This window comes from Poecilia formosa, unplaced genomic scaffold (assembly GCF_000485575.1).
Source record: "Poecilia formosa unplaced genomic scaffold, Poecilia_formosa-5.1.2 Scaffold28, whole genome shotgun sequence".
NCBI classification, from domain to species: Eukaryota; Metazoa; Chordata; class Actinopteri; order Cyprinodontiformes; family Poeciliidae; genus Poecilia; species Poecilia formosa.
The window spans coordinates 248,359-272,262 of NW_006799967.1; the positions used below are offsets into that span (position 1 = coordinate 248,359).

The window sequence follows — 23,904 nt, forward strand, 5'->3', positions numbered from 1 at the left end:
TCAATACTGAAAATATCAATACTCGATCTTTATGCTCTTGAAATCGATTCTCAAATGAAAATATTGGTATGCGTGGCACAAAATTAACACTACTTTGTCCTTTGACACTCCAACCCCCTGGTGAGACACGGTGGTGGCAGTATAAGGCTGAGAGAGTGCTTTTCTTCAACAGAGACAGAGAGCTAAATATGTCTGCCATAAAGAAGGACTTTGACCTTCAGCATCAAAAATCGTTGGGTTTAACATCTAATTTTCTCATTCACTTTATAATAATGACACATCAGCAGCAGATCTGTAATGCACTAAACACTAAATGCAAAATGAGCCCATGACATTAGTATGAACACACACAGTATATGCAGTTTTCTTTTTTTGGACTGCCCCCCAAAACTTGGAGCCCTGGGTTACTGCCCTTTCTAAAGTCTAGCCCAGGCTACATTGCTGTTTTTGGTTTAAATCTTAAGATGTCTTTCAGATCTGGGCTAAACCCGCTTCTTGTCTTTTCTGTGAATGAACACACAAAACACAAGTAGCATCTTCCCCCAGATGTTCCTCCATCCACGCGGCCAGCAGCAAAGCTGTTGGCACGACCCCGCAGCCCCCTTTTCCTCACCACAAGCTCAGTTCGAACGCGGCGGCGTCTGATGACTTCCAGATTGGGCACTTGATGAACCGTGCAATCTGACGAGCGCTGCAGAGAGTCAGGCCCAATTAGCTGCCAGACGCTTTGGGTTGATTTGCAATTTCAGAAAGCGAGGATGAAAGGAGCCAGAGCCTCTGACACTTAGCTTTTTCTCACACCTTGACGGACTCATGGCCACACACTGTAGGAATGAATGACTTAAAAAAAGACTGAACTCAGTTTCTTGGATAATTGTCACAAAGTTGCAATTTAGTTACAAATTTCCCCAACATGTAAATGTTTTTACGTGTGAATACAGTGTCACCATGATCATGAACTAAGCTGCAGTGTTTTAGAAAATCTATATGAATTCGCTATACAGATAAGTACACACTCCATATTTTTTTTAATATTTATTATAAAATATCTTAATCAACTTACATGTAATATTAAAGCAAAAACATATAGTATAAGAACTTATTCCCAGGTATCTACCACGAAGTAAAAGTGTCCACATTTAGCTTTGGGGTATATGATGTCATATGCAAATTATTTCACACCGACACACATTTAAAGGGGCAGTATTATGTATTTTCTAGGCACATAGCGCACAATCAAGCAAATATGTTACCTTCAGTTGTTAGAAAAATGCTGTACATATCAAATATGACGTTGACGTTTAACGCCCTGAAATTGGGCCTCTGTCTCTTTAAAATCTCCTCCTCTTCCTGAAACTCCGCCTTCAGGAAGTCATCACAAAATCGCTCCTCTATTAACACTTAAAACATTTTTACCAGCATTGCGCTGAGAAGTAGCTCCTGTAATGAGCTCAGCCAATGAAAACTACTAACCATGTTAGGTTTCCTTTAATAATTTCAAATTTTCTATAAACAAGAACATTTCTAATTTCTAAATTTCTAATTACAATTTTTTTTATTTTGGGTTTTTCTTCTTTGGTTTGAGAAGGTTATAATCTAAAAACCAGATGGTGGCCCAGACAGTGTGAATGTTACCTCTGTGACCTCTGACCTGCAGCTTCAGCAGATGTCTCCATTAGCCGCTGCTTACCAGGAGAAATGAAGTTCCATGAACCGCACATTATTCCATCGCAAAAATAATCGATTTTCACATTTAACTTTTAATTGTTGTTGAACACGCATAAAGTTTGTTATTGATAACTGTAGTAGGTGATACTGGTAAGCATAGATTAAGTAGATACAACAAATAAAGGAAAGTTATTCTGTGATTTAAATACTGAAGTTCCTTATTTTAACCCAACAACATATTTTCACTAACATTTGTCAATATAGCTACAATAAATAATGACTTTAATAATATGTAAGTATGTTATGAAGTTTTATTATAGTGATATGTACTAAGCCTAAGCTGAATCACTTTCTGCAACCGTTCAGCTGTATTTGCCAAAGCTTTGGCAGCCATCTTTCTTTCACATCACAACTCATTTCCAGCCATGAACTTCAGATTCCAACATGCTAGTTGCATCAAAACAGCACAAAACAACAAACAAAAACAAACTAAAGACAAAAGAATTTTCAGCAAAGCAGAATCCTTCTCAGCTCATCGACTCTCAGCAGTGAATCAAAACAAACCAGCACACAAGAAGCCAAAGTGCTTTGGCCATCAGCAACAACCAGCAACAGTTCTTACTTTGAGATGTCTTCTGGATCCGCCATCGGAGCAGTTGCTTGACCTCTATAAATCATCAAAGTCGGGGTCCGCTGAAAAATAGTTTACCTATCCAGATGTAGTGATTTCAAAACATGGCGCTCCAGTGGCCCACTCTCGACTTTGATACTCTACAGGTGTGTTAAGATACCAAATTACTAGACCTTGTCAACACAGACAATTTCAGGTTGGACTGCAAAAGTTTTCAGTTATTTAACGCAAGGCATCCGGGCGGATTCAGCATGTCAGGAGACTAGAAATAATTTTAAACCGGGCTCCGGAGTTGATGAATATCAGAACGCCGGTTTCATGTCGCTGTGTGGCCAAGCACGCGGGCCCCATGTTGATATCGCGCATGACACGTGCACCTGTTCGGCAGGGTTGCCAGGTCTGACAGTTTCCAGTAGAAACGCAATGTAATTTGCTAGTCCAAACAGTGTGCAAAAACAGTCCAAATCTAAACCTCAACCTCTATTAAACTTCATGTCAATGTATATATACTGAAGCAAAATATGAGAAATCACAATTAAACTTCTAAACATGGATATAAAAAAAAAAAGAAAAAAAAACCAAACAATATAAAAAGTCACGATTCGTTGTTCCAAAAATAAAATCATAGTTTACGGTTGTTTCAGGCTACACTCCGTGTCCAGTGCAACTTTTCAGCACTTCAAATTACATGCAGTAAAACAAGAACAGATGAAGACAGAGATGAGAAAAGGTGTAGATAATGACGCATATGAAAAATCTTTCACATACATTATGGTGTTCCGTATGATTACTGTCCTCAATTCATTCATAATAAATCGGGTGTCAAATCCAACAACGCCATATCAGACATTGGTGGAAAACTGGTGACCTCTAGTGGTATTTAGCTGATATTACAAGTCCACTTTTTAATTGTTTTTGCATTTTAGAGGCAGACTACATTAGGTCGAAATGGCTGCAAAAAGAAACAATGGAACCCATACAGAAGGAGAATTTTATTAATTAGAACAATAAATATACAAAACTCAATCTCAAACTACAACACATGACTGAAGGTAAAACCAGTGTGCATTTTAAAATGACACCAAACCATCTGAGAGCATACAAAATATACATACAGTCCTTCTCCCCCCTCTAGTCATCAGAAATGGCTTAGAGATAAATTAAGTTCCAGTGTATATATCAAACCATGCTGACTGTAAGGAATAACCTGAAGCCACTGTGCATCTACATTATCACACTGCATAAAAGTTAAGCACTTCTTTCAGTTTTACCACATTATTGAAAAAAAAAAATCAGCAGGTAAGGGGAAATACCCTTCTTTCATGAATGACCTCTCGTTGCTTAGTAACATCATTGATGGGAGACGGACAGTAAATAAAGACTTTTTTTTATATACATCTTCCTTCAAAGGCTTACTGTGATACTTCATAACACAAACTGTGATGGAGGAGACATTCAAGCAATGGAAAGCACCTTGGGGCTCGTAATATCTCTAGAAAAATAGATATTCAAATGTTTTTTCTTTTAGAAGATAAAATGCACCATCAATGCTTGATAACTGATGACTTCATCGGAGTCTGAACTGTACTTCCAAATTTAAAGTGCCATGTTCTTTGGATTGCACAAAGGAAAGAACATGCCAAATGATACAAGCAAAAAACATGTCAGGAAAAAATAAAGATAAATAGTACATTTTTTCAAGGTCTGTTTCTGTTACAAAATAGGAGAAAAGTTTGAAAGCAAATGACATCAAATATTTCAAACATGTTTTTTTAACATACAAATAAAAAGATAGCAGTACGGGGAAATGATAGGTTGGACAGGTGATAGGCTCCACCCCCTGGATAAACAGAGGAAGTCATGATTGGATGGATACTTGTGGTTTGCTAAATAATCAACACTGCCATCTAGAGGACAATGTTTCTACTACACCTGCTGATACAAGTTTGTTCAATTTAATGTTTTTATTCTACCTTAATCTGCTAAACTACCGTGTATAAAAGTGCAACACAGACTTGATTAGAGAGTTTAAGATTTTGGGCAAATGATGTTAAGACTTCCAGAATTTGCATTAAAGCTTGGAGGGGAAAAAAGCAAGGATGGAAAAATACAAGGTTATGACCTAGAATGCACAGCATCCATCTTTTAGAAATACACAGTCCCTCCACTAGGGGTCCCTGGTCTTAAATTATGCACCTTTTGATTTTAGCATAGATTAAAAGTACCAGAAGACATTTTTGCATTTTCTTTTCACCCAGTAATAAACTCATTAATATCAAGTGATTTGAACGAGAGGTCAAAGTATTCCAAAGTGGTTAATGGAGGGAAAAAAACGCCCCAAAGATCTCAAAGACAGAGAGAGAGTCGGAAAAATCTGTCCCTGATCCTACAGGCAACAGCAAACATCCAAAAAGGCACACAAGCATTTATTAACTTGGCCACACGCACACGCACACGCACACACACACACACACACACACACACACACACACACAGACACAGACACAGATACACGCACACACACACGTGAACCCACTCAGAGGAAGTCGAGCACACCGGATAAGTGGTTAAGAGGAGGCTCCAGAGTGTGCAACACGGCCGGGTCCCAGGAACGTTCCAGGTGATTGTTTCTCACCGAGGCTGAGATCGTAGTTGAATGTTAGATCAAAGGCCGCTTGTTAACCTCCTCGGTTCCCGTCTGACAGCTGGAGGAAGGCTCAATACGAGAGGGAGGTGGGAGGGGACTGAGCTCTTCACGTTGATTAGACTTGTTCTTTGAACGCTCCTTGTGCAGCCGTGGAGGCGGCGTTGGCAGCCGCTGTCCGAACCGTCTTGTTGGACATGACGCCCGTGGCAAACTCCTGCTGGGCCTTCTCGAAGCTGGCGCCAGTGGTACGGTAGAGCGCGTGGATCTGGAAAACAACCAGAGGGTTAAGTTGACCGCTACGTTCACAAAGGTTTGACTAATCGGTTAGAGGCTTACCTTCTTGAACATAATAAGGGACAGGACAGCGAGGGAGGTGAAGAGAGCTGCAATGAGGATCATTAGGATGCCCACTGGGATGCTTTTGTTCAGGCCAGTCAAAGCCGAGATCCAGCCGCTAAGATGGAGGAAAAGCACGACAGAATATTAATAACTCTACAAACGCACGGTGACATTTCTTTCACTACTTATTCTAGCTCTGAAACCAAAGAAACATGCCACTTCCTACACTAAATACTCATGTTTATCTTTACACTTTACCACAAAGAACCACTGAAAGAAATGACACAAAAAAGCACAAATTCCTTCTTCATGAAATGTAAAAAACAAACTTTTAGTCATAATCCTGCTATATAAGTGAAATACATTCTGTTGAAAACACAAAATGTTGACCTTATCGTCTCACCTCGCACCCCAGCCAGTAATCCCAATACTCTGGAGGACGTAGACACCGAACTGACAGATGTACACAAAGAAGAAGACAAAAAATCTGAAAGAGCTGTCACTCCTGCAGGAAGAACAAAGAGAAAAACATGAGTGAGACAGAGGAAACATTGCCTGAACTGTTCGTCTTCCAGATCTGTTCACCTGAACGCTCCGTAAAGCGGTCTGTACCAACAGACGAAAGAACAAGGCGTGAAGAGCAGCACCCAAAGGATGGACAAGCCAAAGTCCACTCCGCGTGTTGCGTCCACGCAGAACCAGGCCAGGCATCCCACCAGGTTGGCCAGCAGCGTCCCGGCATGAACTGAAAGCAGGAGAGGAGGATGAAGGAGCGTTTACTGAAACTGGGACTGTAAGGCTTTAGGGATGCAAACAATTAATCGACTTCCAATTAACTATCAATTAATGGCTTGTTAGGTCAGAATGAATTCTAGTCGATTAACTAGCAATGTCCGCTTAGGCCTTCTTTTAGTGTTGTAGTTTGGCCTCCATCCAGCAGAGGGCACTGCTGGTCATTCTAAAGTGGAGCCAGTGGATACAGGAATAAAGATGGTGGAGTCGTAGCGTAATGGGTAAGAGAAACGGTCTGAACAGAGTCCGGTGTGAGATGCAAAAAACACTTTATACTGTTATATTTAAAATATGAACATTCGCCAAGTTTTTAAAGTTAAGACTTTTAAGAGCGCTCATTCACCTGACCTACATGATGGTGCAGCGTCAACTTCTCATTCAGAAATTACTGCTGGGCTACGAAAACATGGTGCCAATAAACAAGGTCGATTCTGAGCCCTGTCATGAGTTAATGCACTTCATGCAGCGAAGTTTTAGCTTTTCTTCCAGAGCAACCATAGACTGTTTCTGTATGAACAGCTCTCTGTTCATGGGGAATTAAGAGCTTCGTAGATTTGATTCTTTTCATCTTTTATTTCTCTACAGCAGGAGAAAACAATAAGATACTGTATTGTTAATCAAGTGAGAAAACCACAATTTCTGTCAGTATTTCAAACAGCTCACAAAATAATGTTAAAATTTGATAACTTACAAAAAACAAAACAAAACAAAAAAAGAAAATGCTTATTATGAAAAATTAAGCCCTTTATGATGTAAAAATACTGTCGGCCCTCTTTATCCAAGAGAAAACAAGAGTTTCAAGAAAATGGCTGCTTATTAAATAATTGTTAGTTGAACAATACGATCAATCAACTTTAGAATAATTCATTGATCAATAATCCCTAGTGGGCAGAAGAAAATGGATGGTTAATATTTCAACATGTCAGTTTGGGAAACAAAACAGGCGGACTTAATTTTTTATTAGCATTTGCTCTATGAGTCCTAATGGGTGTCTCTACTAAAAGCAAACTAAAAAGTCTGTCTGCCTCTGGGATTTCATACCACGGTGTGGAAAATAACACGAGGCTGCTGGTGAACAGACTCAAGAGAGATTCCTGTTTAAAGCTCCTCAATTTTTGTTTTGTTTAAAAACCTCCAGGTTGTTGGTTTAACCAAGTATTTTACTGAATACTAATCTGACTTGTTCTCTTTTAGGTCTGGATGTGGACTAGAACAACCTTTAAGGAATCATCTGACCCACGCCTTTCATCAGACCACATGACCACACAACACGTGTTTGTCATGTGGCGACTGAATTCCACACCCAGTCCTTCATCTTCCAGTTTACACTCACACACCAGCTGCAAGGTTCAGGGGTGAGGAGAGTCGCTTGGACTAAACAACTGAGACTCTGTTTAACTTAAATAACCCTCCAGTGAAGGCAATAACAACAATACACTGCCTTGCAAAAAGTATTCATACCCCTGGACTTCCTTTGCTCTCGTTTCTTTCATCTTACAAGCACGGTCGTACATGGATTTTATTGGAGGAGTTTGTATGGGAGACTATTAGTGACAGGCTTAGAAGAAAAAACTGCTAGAAGATTGTTTCTGAACATCAATTTTTAAATCTTATCACCAATTAGACTTAGGTCTATTTCAGTTATTGATTAATCTATCGATTATTCAGACAATTAATTAAATAATTAAAAAATTGGCACATTTTGCATATACTCAAAGTTTTTTAAATAAAATATTATTAATACACGTGAATCTGAACAGGATAAACTAAAACTACGTCACTGGAGAAGTTTTGGGTAGCATATATTTACAGGCAAAGGTTTTTTCATTATCATAAATATTTTTGTACAGTTTATGCTTAAACTGCTCTGAGTGTTTTGTCCTTCCAGCAATTTGCCCTTTTTTAAGAGTCTCTAATACTCCAGTTAACAATTAATCGATTACTAAATAATCTGATGATTATTTCAATAATTGATTCATCACGACTAATCCGATTAATTATTTCAGCCCTAAATGTGTAAAAGAAGTTGTTAAAGGTTTGTGAATCCTAAAAGGTGAGAAGCTACTCACACATCCAGAGGTAGTACATGATTTTGACCGTCTTCTGGAAGTCGACAGGAATATCCACAGTGATGTCATGGTAGAAACACGGCCCCACCGGGAACTTCTCCGGGAGAGGAGGCCAGTTGTTTTTCCTGCCTGAATCAATCAAACATACGGTTCATTAAAAGCTCAAAATGTAACAAAAACAGTTAAAAGGTAAAGAAGGATCTGAGAATCGTTTGATTCTCAATGTGATCATGTAAGTCAGGAGGTTTCCAAACTTTTTTGTGGCTCCCCAAACAACCAAAGCCACAAAAAATTCTTCAATATATGTGAACATCAACCTTAAGAATGTTTTTTTTTTCTCACTTTTATTCACTATTTAATAATTAATACTTTCATTTAGCACAAAAGCTGCCTCATACCTTCCGATTTTACTTGGCCAAGGGTTTTGTGGTGGAACATTTTAATGTAATATTATGACTTTAATGATCTGTTGCTCACATCAGAGTATATTATCTAATAATAAAGATTTTCACCACAATCCCCTTTTTTATTATTCAAATTAAATTTTACTGTAACTCATATTAATTCAAAATACTTCAAAGTGTTGTTGTAGACAGTGATGGCTGTGGGCAGGAAAGATCTCCTGTAGCAGTCTGTATTACAGCAAATTTGAAGAAGCTTCTGACTGTAGACATTCTGTTTTTATAAAATCATGTTTTATATTAATCACTTCAAATTTTATTTCATTCCCACAGTTCTTGCTGGATAGTCCCTTATGTTTCCTTGTCAGAAACTTTTCCATTTCCTATTTTGAAAAACACTGATCTAAGTTATACCAAGTTGTCAAAAAAAACAAAAACAACAAAAACGTATTGTTGCTAAAGAGACGACATCTGTGTATAAAATAAATGTTTGACAAAGATATTTTTGTACAATTACAAAACATCACACTCTTCTCCTCTGTCTCTCTGACCTCCTGATGCGCTGAGGGACTGCATCTCCCTCTCCCGTCGGTCCAGCTCTGCCGCTTTCCGCTCCAGCTCCTCCTGCCGCCGCAGAAGCTCAGAAGCTGCTCCCGACGACTCCTGCAAGCACAATCCAGAAGGAATCCGTCAACACGCCGGAAAACATCTTGGGTTCTTCTGCTTTTGCTTGTGTTTTTCTGTTGTTGCTCCTGCAGATTAGAACTAAATTCTCTCTTCACAAATGTCGCCTCCTGAAGCATTGAGATGCCTCTGGTCGAATTTCAGCCAAAAGAGGTTTGGGAATTTTGTTCTATGAAGTTCATAGAAGTGGCTCAGTGATGCTGGGGGCTGTTTGGTTTTCTCACACTGGAAACCTGAAAACTACAAAAAAGTAAAAATAAATAAAACACAAAACATGCAGGTGTTTTTATTGTTGTACCTGCGCCTGAGGTTGTGCGTAGGCTGGAGGCTCCTCTGAGGCCCTCATGATGGCAGGCTGTGTGGAGGCCCCGGGGCCTGCACTCCTGGGAGCCACACCTGCAGGTCTCTACGCAGGAAGCAAAAGAGGAAAGAGCCATTTAAGTTTCTCTTTTTAGTGAGATCGCCACTATCTCACACTGCCGGACAGTGAGGTGACATGGGAAAAGTTTATAGTTAAAAAAAAAAAAAAAAAACTGCCGCAAATAAATGAGGAAGTTATTGTTTCTTCAAATGGCGAACATGCCGATCTGTTAATTAGTAATGAGAAAAATAACACCTCAAAAGTACAGCACATTACTGTATAAATAAAATGAGAACATTTTAAAAAAGATTAAATAAAAAGTAATGCTGTGTGGGGTGGAGAATAGCCGTCATAGCAGCAAAACAATACAAAGATAATAGTTAATGGAGGAGAAATCTGAAACCGTTTGTGTCCCTGTTTTAAAATGTAAAGTCAGTCTCTGATTTATGACATCTCAACTATGGCTCAGTGTCTTTTCTTGAATTTGTTTTTAGATAAAGTATTCCAATAGGACAATAAAAATCTGATAACACTGCATTGAAACCACTCCAGGAAACCACTGAAATGACTGAGTCTGATGGAATATTTCACAGAAAATATCAACACAAAACATTTTTAAAAATCCATTTTATAAGAATACATTCAGTTTTGTTTTTGCTTGTTTCTGTATTTTTCAGCTATACTGGCATATGTGCATGATTGTAGCCAAAATCATAAATCTCCAAATGAAGAGAGTAGCCATTTGTTCTTTCAGGAAATGCTCTTTTTTTAGAGACTGTTTGCTCTAGTTAACGATTAATCAGTTACTAAATTAGTTGACAAATATTTCAATTATAGATTAATCACAATTAATCATTTCAGCCCTAACAGAGTCAACATTTCTGCAGAAATAATCTAAATTTTAAACCTTTTTGTGCTGTGCCTTCATAAGAGAAGATGACAAGTGAGGTTTTAACTTGGAACAAGTAAGCATCAAGGATCAATTCAGAGAAAAAAAACATATTTATCAGTATATCCAAATCTATGAGTGTTCAAAGACTCACTGGTTTGGCATCTGTGAAGGGGTTGTACTCCTCTAGCCCTGAAGTGGCCGTCTGCCTTGCTTGTGTCACCGATGGATCCTGAAACAAAAACAATTGGCTTCATGTGGCAGTGCTTTCAAATATATCACAAGATTTGGATTTTGAAAAGTAACATGAGAGAGGGTATGAGAGCTCTCTTTGTTCTAACAAAGCTAGTCTATAATTTAATATTTAGGTCAAAGAAAAGATAATCTCAATTTTCACAAGACAGCAGCAAAAAGTTCAAAGAGGAGGGAAAATCCTTTCGATTGCTTCCGACTAATAAACAGACGAGCATCGTCTAGCACATTTCTCGCAAGAATTCAACAAATTATTGTATTGCAAAACTATCTTAACTCTCAATTGCTAAGAAATGACAGCAGAGTTAAAAAAAGAAAAAAAAGAAACATAATTTAGGGCAGGGCGAAAAACTGATTTTATCAATTAATCGAAATTTTGCTTTTTTAAGATTTAATTTTTGGAAAATCGCAATTTGGCCGAGCATGTTCTTTGGCAAGCGTCTTTTACAGCTTCTATTTGGACTTTCAAATCATGTAAACTATATGATGGTATATAAGATTTCTTGTTTTTTATAACATGAATAAATTTGTATTACACAAATACCTGTGTAAAATTAGAAGAATAATGTAATTATAGGAGACCAACACACACACACAAAAAATAAAAAAAATAAATGAAGAATGTTGAGGTTCTTGTCAAGTTATACTTATGTATAGGTTTTACAGTTAATACTAAATAAAAATATTGCATCTTTAAACACATTAGCATTGAATTATTATCAGTAGCAGAACTTCGAAACGATCCTGCAAACGACTGAATCTATTTCGAAGAACAAACAACACGAACTGAGGAGCTCCTGGTAACGGAGGGGTTTTTCCCCCTCAAAATATTTTTTTTTCTCATAAACTTAAGACTTTATCATTTGGTAAAATTGCGTCGTTTGGGCGCAGCGGAGGTGCAGGAGTAAAGCGCGCGACCCACAGACGAGTGCGTCACAGATATCGGGTCCCCAAAACAGAAACTAAAAAAATCAATTAAAACCGGAAATGATTTGACAAAATAAAATACTTTATTTTTAAATCACATCGCACAGCCCTAGTATCCATGTAATTGCATTAAAATCTTGGTCCCCGCACGTAACAGTTGAATATATATCGTCACCGTCCTGTTTCATAATTAGCTTACCATGAGCTGCCGGTTAGCCTCGCGCTAGTGTCACTCAAATGGCTGCTGGAGACAAACATCCAATCTGGGTTATTCCTGAAGTGCCAGCCTTACCCAGTCCCGTCTCTCCCTGACTCTTGAATGTCTGACAGCAGCTCTTCCGCTGCCGCATGCATGCAAACGAGGCGTCACCGGAGCGCTGTCGTTAATTTTTCAGTGTACACTGCGTTTAAAATTTAATGCTGTCCTACTGCCTAGCTCCGCACACCCAAAGCAAATTAACTGTGTTTTTTTTTTCTTTTGGAACATCAAAAGATCAGCTGGCACGCTCTGCCTGCTGCATGAAACAATGGAGACTGATTTTAATGTTTCTACATTAATTTCTACCATATCCTGGATCCGAGCAAGCCGCAAAGAGTTGTGATGTGACATCTCCACCATAAAAAAACCCCTGACAGAGTCTAATTAGCCTACTTTCTGAAAAATGGGACAAAACAGTCAAAGACCAGAGGGTCAATTCGTCCCATATGTCGCCAATAACGCCACCATATGAATCCATGAAGTATTGATAATTGCTTCGAGCGTAATGGCGTTAGCCAGCAGATGACCGACATGAGGCAGCAGAGCACAGGATCGGGAAATGAAGGAAATTAGTGACTTATCATTAATTTACCCAGTAAAATCTACCCATCATTCGATGATGACGAATGATGTCATCATCGGGTGATGATGATAACATTTCGATAAATTTTCAAAGCTGAAAATCGTGTCATGGTTACAAAAGTCTTCAAATATTTTCCGTTCATTAGTGTGTTGCAGTAAGCAATATATCAATAAATGGCATGGTAAATTAAATTGAGCTCAATAATTTCCATTTACATGATTTATCATATATATATATATTTTTTTACCTCTTTTCTCTCTTTATATCAAAAACTGGATGGCAAAAAGTCTTCAGTCTGGTGCTTTGGTCTCAAATAGCTCTTTTTGTTGAAGGACAATTTTATTTACAGAATCTTCATAATTCTATTTGCTGTTTCTGTTCCTTTGCTTATTTATTTAAATATTTAAATAAATATTTAAAATGTCTTCCAGTTCCAGTGTTTAAATATGCATTACAATTTAAAATTTACTGATATTTGAGAATGTGTTCTTGCATTACATTACTTGAAAATGGTCTGAAAAGAACAATATTATCATTTATCCCAATAACTCCTGGGACAATTTATCGTCCAGCAAAATTTGTTATCATGACAGGCCTATTCTTCCACTCTTCTGGTTTTAAGTTAATTTAATGAGACAGGATGGAGATGCGCACTGCTGGTCAGCTGGCTGAAGTATGGATGCTACACTTTTCCTTTGCCTATACAAGAAACACAACTCAGGATATTTTTAAAAATATTTCTTATAGTGAAAAATCCAGAGACCTATGCTGGGAAAATGAAGGGAGAGCCACCCATCTCATGGCAAGGTAACACCGTTATAAGCAACAAGCCAAAAGCTAAACCTCAGAGTTACTCTATAAAAAGCAAAACAGTAAAATGAAACAATATTCTGCACAGTAAACTGCTAAATTTAGTATTGTTTATCTCTTACTTCTACATTACAACAAGTGCTTTAATTTAAATTCTTACAGTTATAATTATCCATATCATCATGTTCATAATATGTATGAGGCAGTAGGAATAAATGCTGATTTTGTTTATAATGAAAGCAATCTGATGATGTGTCAGGTTTTTAATTGATTTTTTTGTGTGATTACACTGATACTTTAGATTGTCATACGATGACTATCTAAAACCAGACAAAACTTAAAAGCAACTTCTTCTTTTAAAAAGGAATTAGGTTAGATGATTATGTGAACTAATTTGATCATTATAATTACTACCATAACTATCTAGTAAATGCTTGGTAGAAAGGCAGCCAAACATTGTGTGTTTCCTAAAAACAACAGATGTGGGAAAAGTGCCAGAAGAATCCAAAGTTTTTCCACGTTGTTGGCTGTGACTTCTGTTGTAGAAATGCACCAAGATCCAAAATGCAACGGCAATAATATGGGCTAATAATGTTATGATATTTATTTAAATTAAACACCATTTCCTTCTTTTCTTTTTTTATTTAGTATTGTTGGAATTCATAATTTGCATACAATATAAAGTATAAGATTCTACAAAACAAGCAAGCAGTCCTTGTTGCTCATTCAGCCATCAAGACAGAACGACACCCAAAGGAAGGCTGGATGGATTACAGCATAGCTGATCTGTTTTATACTTTTGAGACAACATGGGTGGTAGCCCAGGACCCAAAGTTTTGGGGTGTCTCGAAGTTTCAGACTTTGTTTTTTATATAAACATTGTTCTTTATATGAAACTGGTAGACTCATGTGAAATGTGTTGTTTGAATTTTGTAAAAAAAAAAAAATTATCAATGTATATAATACATGTATATTTGAAAATTCAGAAGCTATAGTTTTCTTTTTGGGACCAACCATCTTTACATGGGACGTTTCAAACATGCTAATGTAGAAGTCTATCTATTGGTGCACAGTACTTTGCATAAGTAAAATGCTTTATTTATTTATTTGTGGACAGGACACCAAAACTAACTCTAAGGGCCCAGGGGCCCTTATCCTTCTAAATCCGGCCCTGGGTGGGAGCCCTTTTAGGAATTTGCCCTCTAATTAAATCAGTCACAAATTTCTTTTTAATAACTTTGAGTTTCAGGTTCACCAAAAACATCCCCAACCAACAATTGATTCCCGTTTGTGCATGTTTGCACCATCAGATATGACTTATAGGGACGGTCGGAGGTTAGAAGTCAAAGTGCACCTGATCAAACGCAAGCTGTACCCTCACTAGACAGAAGAAAAGGGGAGACATTTTGATACAAAGACGATATGCTCTCATAGCTCTGCTTTGTTTTGAGTTCCTGCTTATCATTCAACTATTTAATATCTTGTTAAGCTTCTATATAAACATATAATTCAGAGTATAAATTAACTAAATGAATCAAGTCAAACGTGAAAACCTAAGTGCGTATATACCTGTTGATGTTTCGGTCTGAGTTAGCGCTAACACCTGCTTTATATTTCTATATTTCCTATAAAGCTTCAAATTCAAGTAGTTTTATTCCAGTGCCTTCACAGAACCCAGTCGGTACCAAACTTTCCTCCCGTCTTACGTGTCGCCATGTAGTTGGTATAAATATTGTATGAATACAGCGGCTAAAGCTACAGCAGCTAACTTAGCCAGCCAACGTTACCTGAAACGGGTTGCTAAAGTCCTGGTCCGCGAATGGGTTGCTGTCGAAGTCGGACATTCTTCCGCTGAATGGACAGCTTCACGTCGGTTCCGTCCACGTCCGTCTAATGTGTTAGTGGTTCTGGTAATATTTAAACCTGAAAGCCGGGTGAAGAGGCTCTGAGGCAGCCAGCTGACAGGTGGAGGTGAGGGGAAATGTTGACCGGTTCCAGAAACAGTATCCTGGAGGAGAACGGTTCAACGAGGACACGTCAGGCGGAAGTGCAAAAACGTCACAGAGGAGAAACGCAAACTAAAAAAGTATTCACTAAGGGCGTTCTCATAATAGGATGCGATTCTTGCGCATTACGTAATTTCCTAGTAGCATGAAAAAATGCAGCGAAGTCAGCTTTTTAATTTGGAAATATTTCAGGAAATTGTATTATTCAAAACCTCTTGAATCTGGAACGTTTATTAACTTACTGCTGATGGTAAATATAAAAAAGAGATAAATCTGTTAATGTTTACTCAAATGCGTCAGTAATTAATTTATTAAGAATGTATTTTTGATCAATGAGCTTTGACCAAGCAGAGTCAGTGGGCGGGGCTAAGAAATTATAGGAACAGTAACATATTTATAACAAATGTTGCAAATCAAATGATACATTGTTATTTAACCAGTTACTTTCGAAATTATTTCAGCAAAGATGGCATGAAAGGCACTTGGTAGAATAGCTCCCTACGACATTTGTGCATTTTGTTCCCTTTGTGGCTTCCCAAGTAACAGACGAGCTCGTGGCGTTTCAGCCATAGATCTACACATCATGAATGTGAGAAGCTTAAATGTGGGGAGATCGCTAACTTATGGAAGCCCGTTTCCACCACTCTGTTAAAAAAAAATTATCTCATTATAATGAGATAGTATCTCATTACAATGAGATACTATCTCATTATTTTGAGATGCTATCTCATTATTTTGAGATAGTATCTCATTATAATGAGATAATTTATTTTATTTTTTTACAGAGTGGCAGAAATGGGCTTCCATACTAACTAGACTGTTTTAATTGACAGACTGAAAAAAACATGCTTTTTTATAATTATATTTGTAGAGCATTGTTTCGCTGCTACTTGTTTTCTTGCAGTTGCTCTACTTAACATAAGGAAAACACAATTGTGTTTATGAATAAACATGAAATGAAAAATAACATAATTTTTACTTAACTATAGCCATAGATGTCATTTGAACTATGTAAAAAAAATACATAAAAAAATACATAACTCAAATGGTCACTTTGGAACCAATACATTATTGTGAACTGAATATTCTGGGAATTTTATCCAGTAAATTGTTTACTTTTTTGATTTTGTAATTTTAGTACCATGGCTTCACGTTTTAATCATTTTAAACTGTGAGATTTGCATTCGAATTTTACTTGACAGATTTCACAAATTAAAAATGGTTACTTTTTTTTCATTTCACGGTCAAATTACATATTTTTTCCCCAACTTTGATAAATTTCATTATGATTTGAACGAGTTTTAATTATTTCTCTGAATGTTTTTTTTTATGTCAGAGGGTTTTTAATTTCAAAAACTGAAAACACACTTGGTTATTTAGACTGCATCAGGCTCTACTTGTTGTATATCTATGGCCGCCCTGCAGCTGAAGCCCAGTCATGTGACGCCAACTTGTCCAACTCACACTTCCGCTTCTGCGTGTAAAAAAGTTGTGAAAAATCTGGAAGAAGTTTAGCTCTGCAGGAATTTTAAAAAAGACACTACGCTGACGTTTTTCTTGACAAGATAACGCGACGTTTACCGCTCCAAACATACGCGGAGTCAGTTTTCCTCTCGGACTGCAGTTTTAGAAGCGAAGTCATGTCGACTACAGCTCTGTACAACGACCAGCAAGGAGGCGCGGAGGCTGCGGTGGAAGCGGGGCAGGAGACCACCGCCACCATCTCCAGCGGCGGGGCTGCCTTTGGACTTTTCAGCACCGACTTTAAGAAGTAAGTCAACTCCACATGTTTCACTATCGAATACTTCCGAGCTTTTGAGTGAACAGGTTTGTGGTCGACGCCTGCAGCTGTTTACGGCCAGCATCAACAAAGCAGCCTCTGAAACACTTGCTAGCATTCCTTGTTGCACACCATCATTAAGGACCTTTGACCTGTCATGTGAGCTCCAACTACACCCCTTTAACTTCAGCTGACTCCAACAAAATAATGACCTAGTGCATGTCACCATTTTGTGTTTATACTCTGTTATGTTGGTGCGCAAACAGTTTTAGTTTTTCCAAATTTGGCTGCACGAAGTTAAGAATTTGGGGTGGCGATATGGGCTTCAAATTTCATCACGATATTTTCAGTTGATGTTTATTGTGATAATGATAAAATTGATGATAAAATACTATGCCTTCTTTTCAGTTGTTTTTTTAAGGCACAGCAATCAAAGCCACACAAATGCCGCTCTTGAAAGATGTTTGAAATAGTCTCCTTCATATGGAGCTGATTTTTATTTTTATCATTTTAGTCATCCTGTACAATTTGTTGAAAGCTATTGATGCCCTCATGAAAAGATGGCAAAAATAATTCCAACAATACAGTCAGTTTTAGTTTTTCCCCCCTAAGCATTATTAATTGGAATTTATTGCCATAAATCAAAATTTTTACAAGAAATTTGTTGCAATAAATTATATAGTAAATGCCTACCTTAGGGACAAGCTTTGATGTAAAAGAGAAACTTGTATTGCTTTAATTTTATGTTGGAAATATATTTTATATTTACTGTTTGAGTACTTGAAGTAACCAACAAAAAAAATAAACAAAAAAGAAAAAAACAGGAATTGAGCTTGAAATTTGAAGTGGCCAGAAAAAAAGCTTGATCTGTGCGTCCCTCGATCAAATTTACTTTTATTAGTTTATTGTTTTTGATTGGCTTTATGTCATTTTTTGCTCCTTGTTTTGTAGGTTGTTTGCCTAATCTTCACGTCGGTGTGTAATTTTGTCATAGTGTATTTTTTTTTTGGTTTTGTTTTTTTACAGTGGTTATGCTTTTAATCTTTCAAAGTCAATCATTAAAAAGCAGAATTTTACTACACATTTCTAGTGTGAGCTGTAGAAAACAGACTGTTCTCCCAATTACATTCTGAAATAATTTTACAGTTTTGCAAACTGTGACTGTTGGAGCAAAAATGTGATAAGAATGTCAAACACCTTTTCTAGTTGCAAAACTGTTCACATTATTGCTTAGTTTTCAAATTAGTTTGGTTTAAAGGAGGCTACAGTTAGCATATTGCAGTGTTTTTTGTTTTTAACATTTCAGGTCAGAAAGTGACCACCAGAGGTCAGCAAATCACAATTTGAATCAGCTTTTGGATCCATTACTTTTAAAATCAAACACATTAGTGAAGAAAGCTGCAGATTTAAGTTATCCAAGGTGTGTGTGATAAGTGAACTTTTTACTTATTTATTTTTATATTTTGGCTTTAAACCTCAGCAACAAACCTGCAGAAGTGTAATGTCTGTTGACGAGCTAAGAGACTGAGAAGAAAAATACAAGATATGAATAATGTGTCAGAAAAAGGTTCATCATGCGTATGAATAGTGACGCTGAAAGAGTGAACAAAAGTTCCCACAGATGCATTCCCTAAGCTTATGAAATGTCATTCCAGAAGAGTGGAAGCTAATATAGTCGCAAAAGGTGGGAAGACATTATATTAAACCCTGTATTAGGAACAGAATTTCACATTACAGACTTTTAAAAAATATACTTTATATAAAATCAACTTTTTTAAGCTATTGATCATTATATATTGTTATTCCCTCATCAAAAATATACCTGGAGTGTTGCTTTGATTCTTACATGCATGTTTGAGAAATCCTCGAATGGCAACCATTCAAGTTTATAAAAGTCGAGCTTCCACATCACAAAGCATCCCTGCGACACACCTCCTACACACAGCTCCTTCAGACTAGCAGCAGCAATTAGCAAACACCTGGTGCATCTGCTGAGCTCATTATACGAACTATTTCTGGTGCTCTAACGAATATTTGTAAATGCATAATATATGTTTGTTGTGTGATGAAGTGCTGAGTGTTGGAAATAGCAGGGGCTTCTTAAAGAGACAGGGCCCAATTTCAGGGCGCCAATTTCTTTTAAGTCATATTTGATATATGTATTATTTTTATAACTACTGAAGGTAAAATAATTACCTGTTTGTGCTATAAAATGATACTACGTGGACTGAAAACGCATAACACATCAACTGAAGACTGTCAACCCATCCCCTCAAAGAAAACAATACGGGTTTCAAATGGGCCAAAACTACATTTCTCATAAGCCAGATTTCTACATTTACAATAATACAAAAAACCCTCCCTTCTTTTGTACTCCACGTCTTCAAGGCTATTTCCTCACATTCATCCTGGCTCGGCTATCTTTGATTAAAGGCCTGTCCTGTTGGCCTCGCCTGCCAAACTTGGCAGGGCATGCAGACCCCGGCCATGTCGGCCCAAAAGTGGATTATCGTACAGCAGTAGCAGAGGAAAAGTGGCTCTATGTTTACCCACCAGTCAAGATAAGGCCCTCCTTTTTCCCTAGAGGGAAGTGCTGTTGAGTCGTACACAAAGCCAGGAGGCAGGTGAGGCAGCCGGGGCCGCATGTGCCAACAGGGAGCAGAAACGGTCGAATGACGTCCATCCAGCAGCAGCAGCAGGAGAGAACGTGAACAAACCCTGTCCTCAGGCATAAGGATGACCAGCCGTTAGCGAGTAGAAGGGGGCATCTTGTGACTTTCTTTTTTTTTTTTTTTTGCACAACTGAAGAGGAAGAGAGAAGTGAATGACAAAGTCTGTGCAGCCTGTCTTGTGGTGTTTCCTCAGCAGTGTCTGGCTTTGGCTAAAAAAGACGACTTCATTCTGAACCTGAAGAAGAAACAAACGTTTGTGGATTTTCCGTCAGTCGACAGTCCAGGATGAACGGCGGTTTCTCGTCGCTGCGTTCGGAGGCGGCGGGGGCCATGAGGACGGTGCTGGTGTCTGCCGAGAGCTTGCAGCTCACTCTGAAGCCTGAGCTCACTCAGGAGGAGCAGGCCCTGACGCACGCCACCGCCGCCGGCGGTAAAGCCAGGGAGACACTCAAAGCCGGGTACAGCAGTAAGGCCGTTGTCTGAGAAGAGAAGTCTGCTTGGTTACTGAGCCAGATGAAGTAGACGGAAGAACGTTAGGAGAATTAAAATGACAACTAGGTGGTTTGAAGCAGTGTGGAGCAGAAATATTGAAATCACTGCGTTAATGTGCGAAACTAGAGATGCACTAATCTGATACTGATATCTGTATCGGTCCAGATATTGAAAAAACATTTATATTAGGTTTCCATGAATGTGTCCAATTCATAAGATCAGATCTATTCAGTCTAAGTCTATGCTTCGTGCTCTGAGTGACGTCATGTTTTGCGATTTTACACTTTGTTCAGAATTCCTAATTTCACTTGTTGAACCATCTGAATGAAGGTTTGTTGCAGTTTATTCAAGGTTTTCAACCCGTTTCCTTCACGTTCTTTATTATTTATTTTACATTGGCTGTTACTCTTCTAACTGCACTGACTGAACAAATAAAAGTTGTTTTTACATGTTTGACCAAGCTTGTGAAGCTATTGGTGTATTTAAACATGCTGCACTGGTACAAAGTTATCAAATAAATTAGTAATTCAGTATATTTATGTCTGTTTAAAAAAAAGAAACATTTTAAATCAATTCAACATTGTTGTTTTGTATCAAATTGGTATCAGCTGATTTTATCTGTATCAGAAGTGGAAAAAAGTGGAAAACTTTCTTTCAAATTGTACAGAAAGTCCAATTGGGAATTCTAAATATAGTGTTAAAAAAAAAAGCACGAAGTCGCTCAGAGCACAAAAAAATAGAATTGGACTGAATAGATCCATCATTAAGGACCAGTACAGATATTAACATCAGATTGTTGCTTCTCTCCACTTTTACATTCAAGGTGGAATGAACTGAGGTGAAATGAAGCATCTGCAGAATTTTGAATCAATTGACCTCAACAAAACGTAACAATGTTTGTCATGGGAACCGTCTGAGAGTTCGCTGAGACAGTTGACTGGTAACAATGTCCTGCTGTTCTCTGCATGGGACACTGAGAACAACCATTGTGAGTTAGCCTGTTAGCTTCCTAAAACATGATCATTGTCGTCATGCCAACAATGAGCCGGTTTAACTCATCTTTTTCCGAGGACAGCGTTGTTTTCAGACTGTGCAGCGTTACCTGTGTGTGTGTGGGGGGCGGGGGTGGGGGGCATTTTCTTGACGCATCCAATGTTGTGGGGACCTGTGTGGTTCCCATAAGTTGTTTCTGGGTCAGGGGTTAGATTTAGGTCTAAGGTGTGAATTGAGTTTTGGTTAGGGTTAGGTACGTAATGGTCAGGTTTAGAGTGTAGAAAATGAATGGAAGTCAATGGAAAGTCCCCACAAAGATGACCACCTAGACGTGTGTGTGTGTGTGTGTGTGTGTGTAATGGATGAAGTGGATCCAGATGTCCAGAACATGGGGATTTCACAGCACCTTTGACCCAGTCGAAACTTTGAAACTGATTAGTTAAATAGCCTCTGTTGGTACACGGTGTTCCAGCTGAGACGTTGACCAGAAATGTCTTCCTGTTCCCAGAAACGAAGACCTGAAAGAGATGCTGGAGAGCAACAAGGAGTCCCTCAAACTGGAGGCCATGAAGAGGATCGTTCAAGTGAGTTTATTTTTATTTACTTGCTGTTTTTACTTTTTTAGAAAAAAACTACCACAACTACTATGTATATGTACTTATATATTTGTATTCCTTTTAGCTCATTTCTAAGGGGAAAAATGCATCTGACTTGTTTCCGGCGGTGGTGAAGAATGTCGCAAGCAAGAACATTGAGGTATGACACCATTGAGAAGCAGATGATTCATTTCATGTTGGCATGACTCACCACGTGGTTTGTGCTTGTGTGGCGCTAGAGCAAATTTCCTCATATAAAGCTAGAATTGGATCATGTGGACGGCTTAATTGAGTTGCGGCGTTATTATTATCCATGCAGTGGATGACCTAATTAAATCAGGATATTTTATAAAAAGCTGATTCTGTTTCAAATGGATCCAGATTTAGCTTCGTTTGTCTGTTTGGTTTCTGTAGATTTTTCTTTTGTTTATATTACAACCAGGCCTTTTGCAATAATCAATAAATCAATTAATTGCATGATAAATTAATTTGCATTGTTTGCTGTTTTTCTCTTTTTCTACCAAAAACTGGATGACAAAAGTCTTCAGTCTGGTGCTTTGGTCTGTCTTTTTTTTTTTTGGAAAGACAATTTTGTTTACAGAGACTTCATAATTCATTATATTTGTTTTTATTTATCTAGGATATTTAAAATGTCTTCCAGTTCCAGTGTTAAATGTTAATCAGAATTTAAAGTTTAATGATTTTTGAGAATGTGTTCATTATATTGCTTGAAAATGGTTCAAAGCAACAATATCATCGTTTGTCGCAATAACTCCTGGGACAATTTATTGTCCACAAAGTTTTATCATTACAAGGCTAATAATTACAACCACAAAAGTCAATGTGTTTTAATTAGATTTTTTTTAAACTTGAAAAGTAGTGCGTAGTTTGTAAAACACAAAGATAACACATAGTTTAATCTCTTATTTTATTTTTTTTTTTTTTTGGTTGTAAACAAAACATGTGAGTTTTTCTCATCCCGAGGACGGGCCTCAGTATCCTCCCTGTGAAGCTGATTTTAGCAAATGACCGAACTCTAAGCAGCTGTTCCAGAAGGGGGTCCATGCCCAGAGCCTGTGAATATTGATTAGCAGCAGCAGAATAAATCACAATGCGCGAAGGGGGCTAGCATGTGAGCAGGGGGCCAGAGGCCGGGCGCCGCGTACGAGTCATGGCGCCGAAGCAGCTGGGCGGCAGGGAGCGGGGACAGGCCGGCGGATATAATTGGACAGAGGCAGTCTGCAGTCACATCTTCTCTCTCCTGCCTAGTCTGCACCAGCTGCTAGGGTTGTGTGAGGTCTTCTTACTTCATCTTGTCTCCCTTGTCTTTCCCCGGCTCTTTCCAGTGTGTATGTGTGTGTGTGTCTCTAAAAATGGCCTCCTCATTCTCACTCGCCTCCCTCCCATCTCTGCGAGCGGCCACCGAGTCGCACTAATTACTGCACAACCTGAAGAGCGCGAGCGCAGTTTGCTGACAGCTGCTGCGATTTCATATGAAAGCTTTTTATTTTTATTCTAATCATTTCTGCTCTGTGATTCCCACAAACGTTGAAGCTGTGTTTTTTGCTTTTTCTTTGGTCTAGATTTATAGTTATTAGTAAAAAGTGTGTGTGTAATAGAGATGCAAGTCTTTAAGGGTCTTTCTAATCCTGAAAGGGTCTGAGGTTGATTCAGAAACAATTTTTTTTTTTCTGAAATCAATTTTACATTACTTTGGCTGTTCATCTTCTTTTTTTTTATAACCTTTTTTTAAAGATTGTTAATTTTTTGTAATCAATTAAATTTTTTGTAATTTCTTTTAACCAATGAAAAAAAGTCACATTTTTTGAAACCAATTTAGAATTTTTTCTTCAATTTTTTTAAACCAATTTAGAAACATTGGTTTAATTTTTTTGAAGCCAATTTAGAATGAGAAAAAAATAAAACAATTTAGGAAATTTGGTTTGATTTTTTTAAACCAATTTAGATTTTTTTTTTCTTTTTTTCAGTTATTTTTGATCAAAGGGAGCAGATCCTTGAGGGCAGATGGGTTGTGTCTCCTTTCTTATAGTGA

The 23,904-nt window shown here is 37.9% G+C and overlaps 2 protein-coding genes across 8 annotated transcripts in view; one reads left to right on the top strand and one right to left on the bottom strand.

Moving 5' to 3' along the window:
• Positions 1 to 3,272: 3,272 nt before the first annotated feature.
• On the bottom strand, positions 3,273 to 15,416 carry LOC103135840 (secretory carrier-associated membrane protein 1). 2 transcript variants are annotated; one of them, XM_007548777.2, is made up of 9 exons: positions 15,100 to 15,416; positions 10,636 to 10,713; positions 9,530 to 9,637; positions 9,099 to 9,210; positions 8,147 to 8,275; positions 5,871 to 6,030; positions 5,689 to 5,790; positions 5,283 to 5,400; positions 3,273 to 5,211 (listed from the first exon to the last, which is right to left on the bottom strand). In XM_007548777.2, exons 1-9 carry the CDS (start codon positions 15,154 to 15,156, stop codon positions 5,062 to 5,064), a joined length of 1,014 nt encoding a protein of 337 aa, XP_007548839.1. In that variant the 5' UTR covers positions 15,157 to 15,416; the 3' UTR covers positions 3,273 to 5,061. The 2 variants fall into 2 exon arrangements, with proteins under 2 accessions (XP_007548839.1, XP_016525416.1); XM_016669930.1 differs by lacking the exon at positions 15,100 to 15,416 and adding an exon at positions 11,860 to 12,200.
• A 1,333-nt stretch (positions 15,417 to 16,749) lies between these two features.
• Positions 16,750 to 23,904, top strand: part of ap3b1a (adaptor related protein complex 3 subunit beta 1a) — a 58,265-nt gene continuing 51,110 nt past the window's right edge. For 2 of the 6 annotated variants that reach the window (XM_007548780.2, XM_007548782.2), the window contains exons 1-3: positions 16,750 to 17,089; positions 21,764 to 21,839; positions 21,937 to 22,011. In XM_007548780.2, the coding sequence (XP_007548842.1) occupies positions 16,959 to 17,089; positions 21,764 to 21,839; positions 21,937 to 22,011 (282 nt within the window). In that variant the 5' untranslated portion in view covers positions 16,750 to 16,958. Of the gene's footprint in view, positions 17,090 to 19,786; positions 20,229 to 21,763; positions 21,840 to 21,936; positions 22,012 to 23,904 lie in introns of those variants that run through there. The other 4 variants (XM_016669925.1, XM_016669926.1, XM_007548778.2 and 1 more) reach the window with 3 other exon arrangements.

What these genes read in the sequence shown, in the direction of transcription:
- LOC103135840 (XM_007548777.2), bottom strand. Translation starts at nt 15,156, where the DNA reads ATGTCCGACTTCGACAGCAACCCATTCGCGGACCAGGACTTTAGCAAC. An exon ending in ACTTTAGCAACCCGTTTCAG is followed by an intron (nt 10,714 to 15,099) that starts GTAACGTTGGCT and finishes TTTTTGTTTCAG; the next exon opens with GATCCATCGGTGACACAAGC. An exon ending in ATTACTGGCTGGGGTGCGAG is followed by an intron (nt 5,401 to 5,688) that starts GTGAGACGATAA and finishes CCTCCATCTTAG; the next exon opens with CGGCTGGATCTCGGCTTTGA.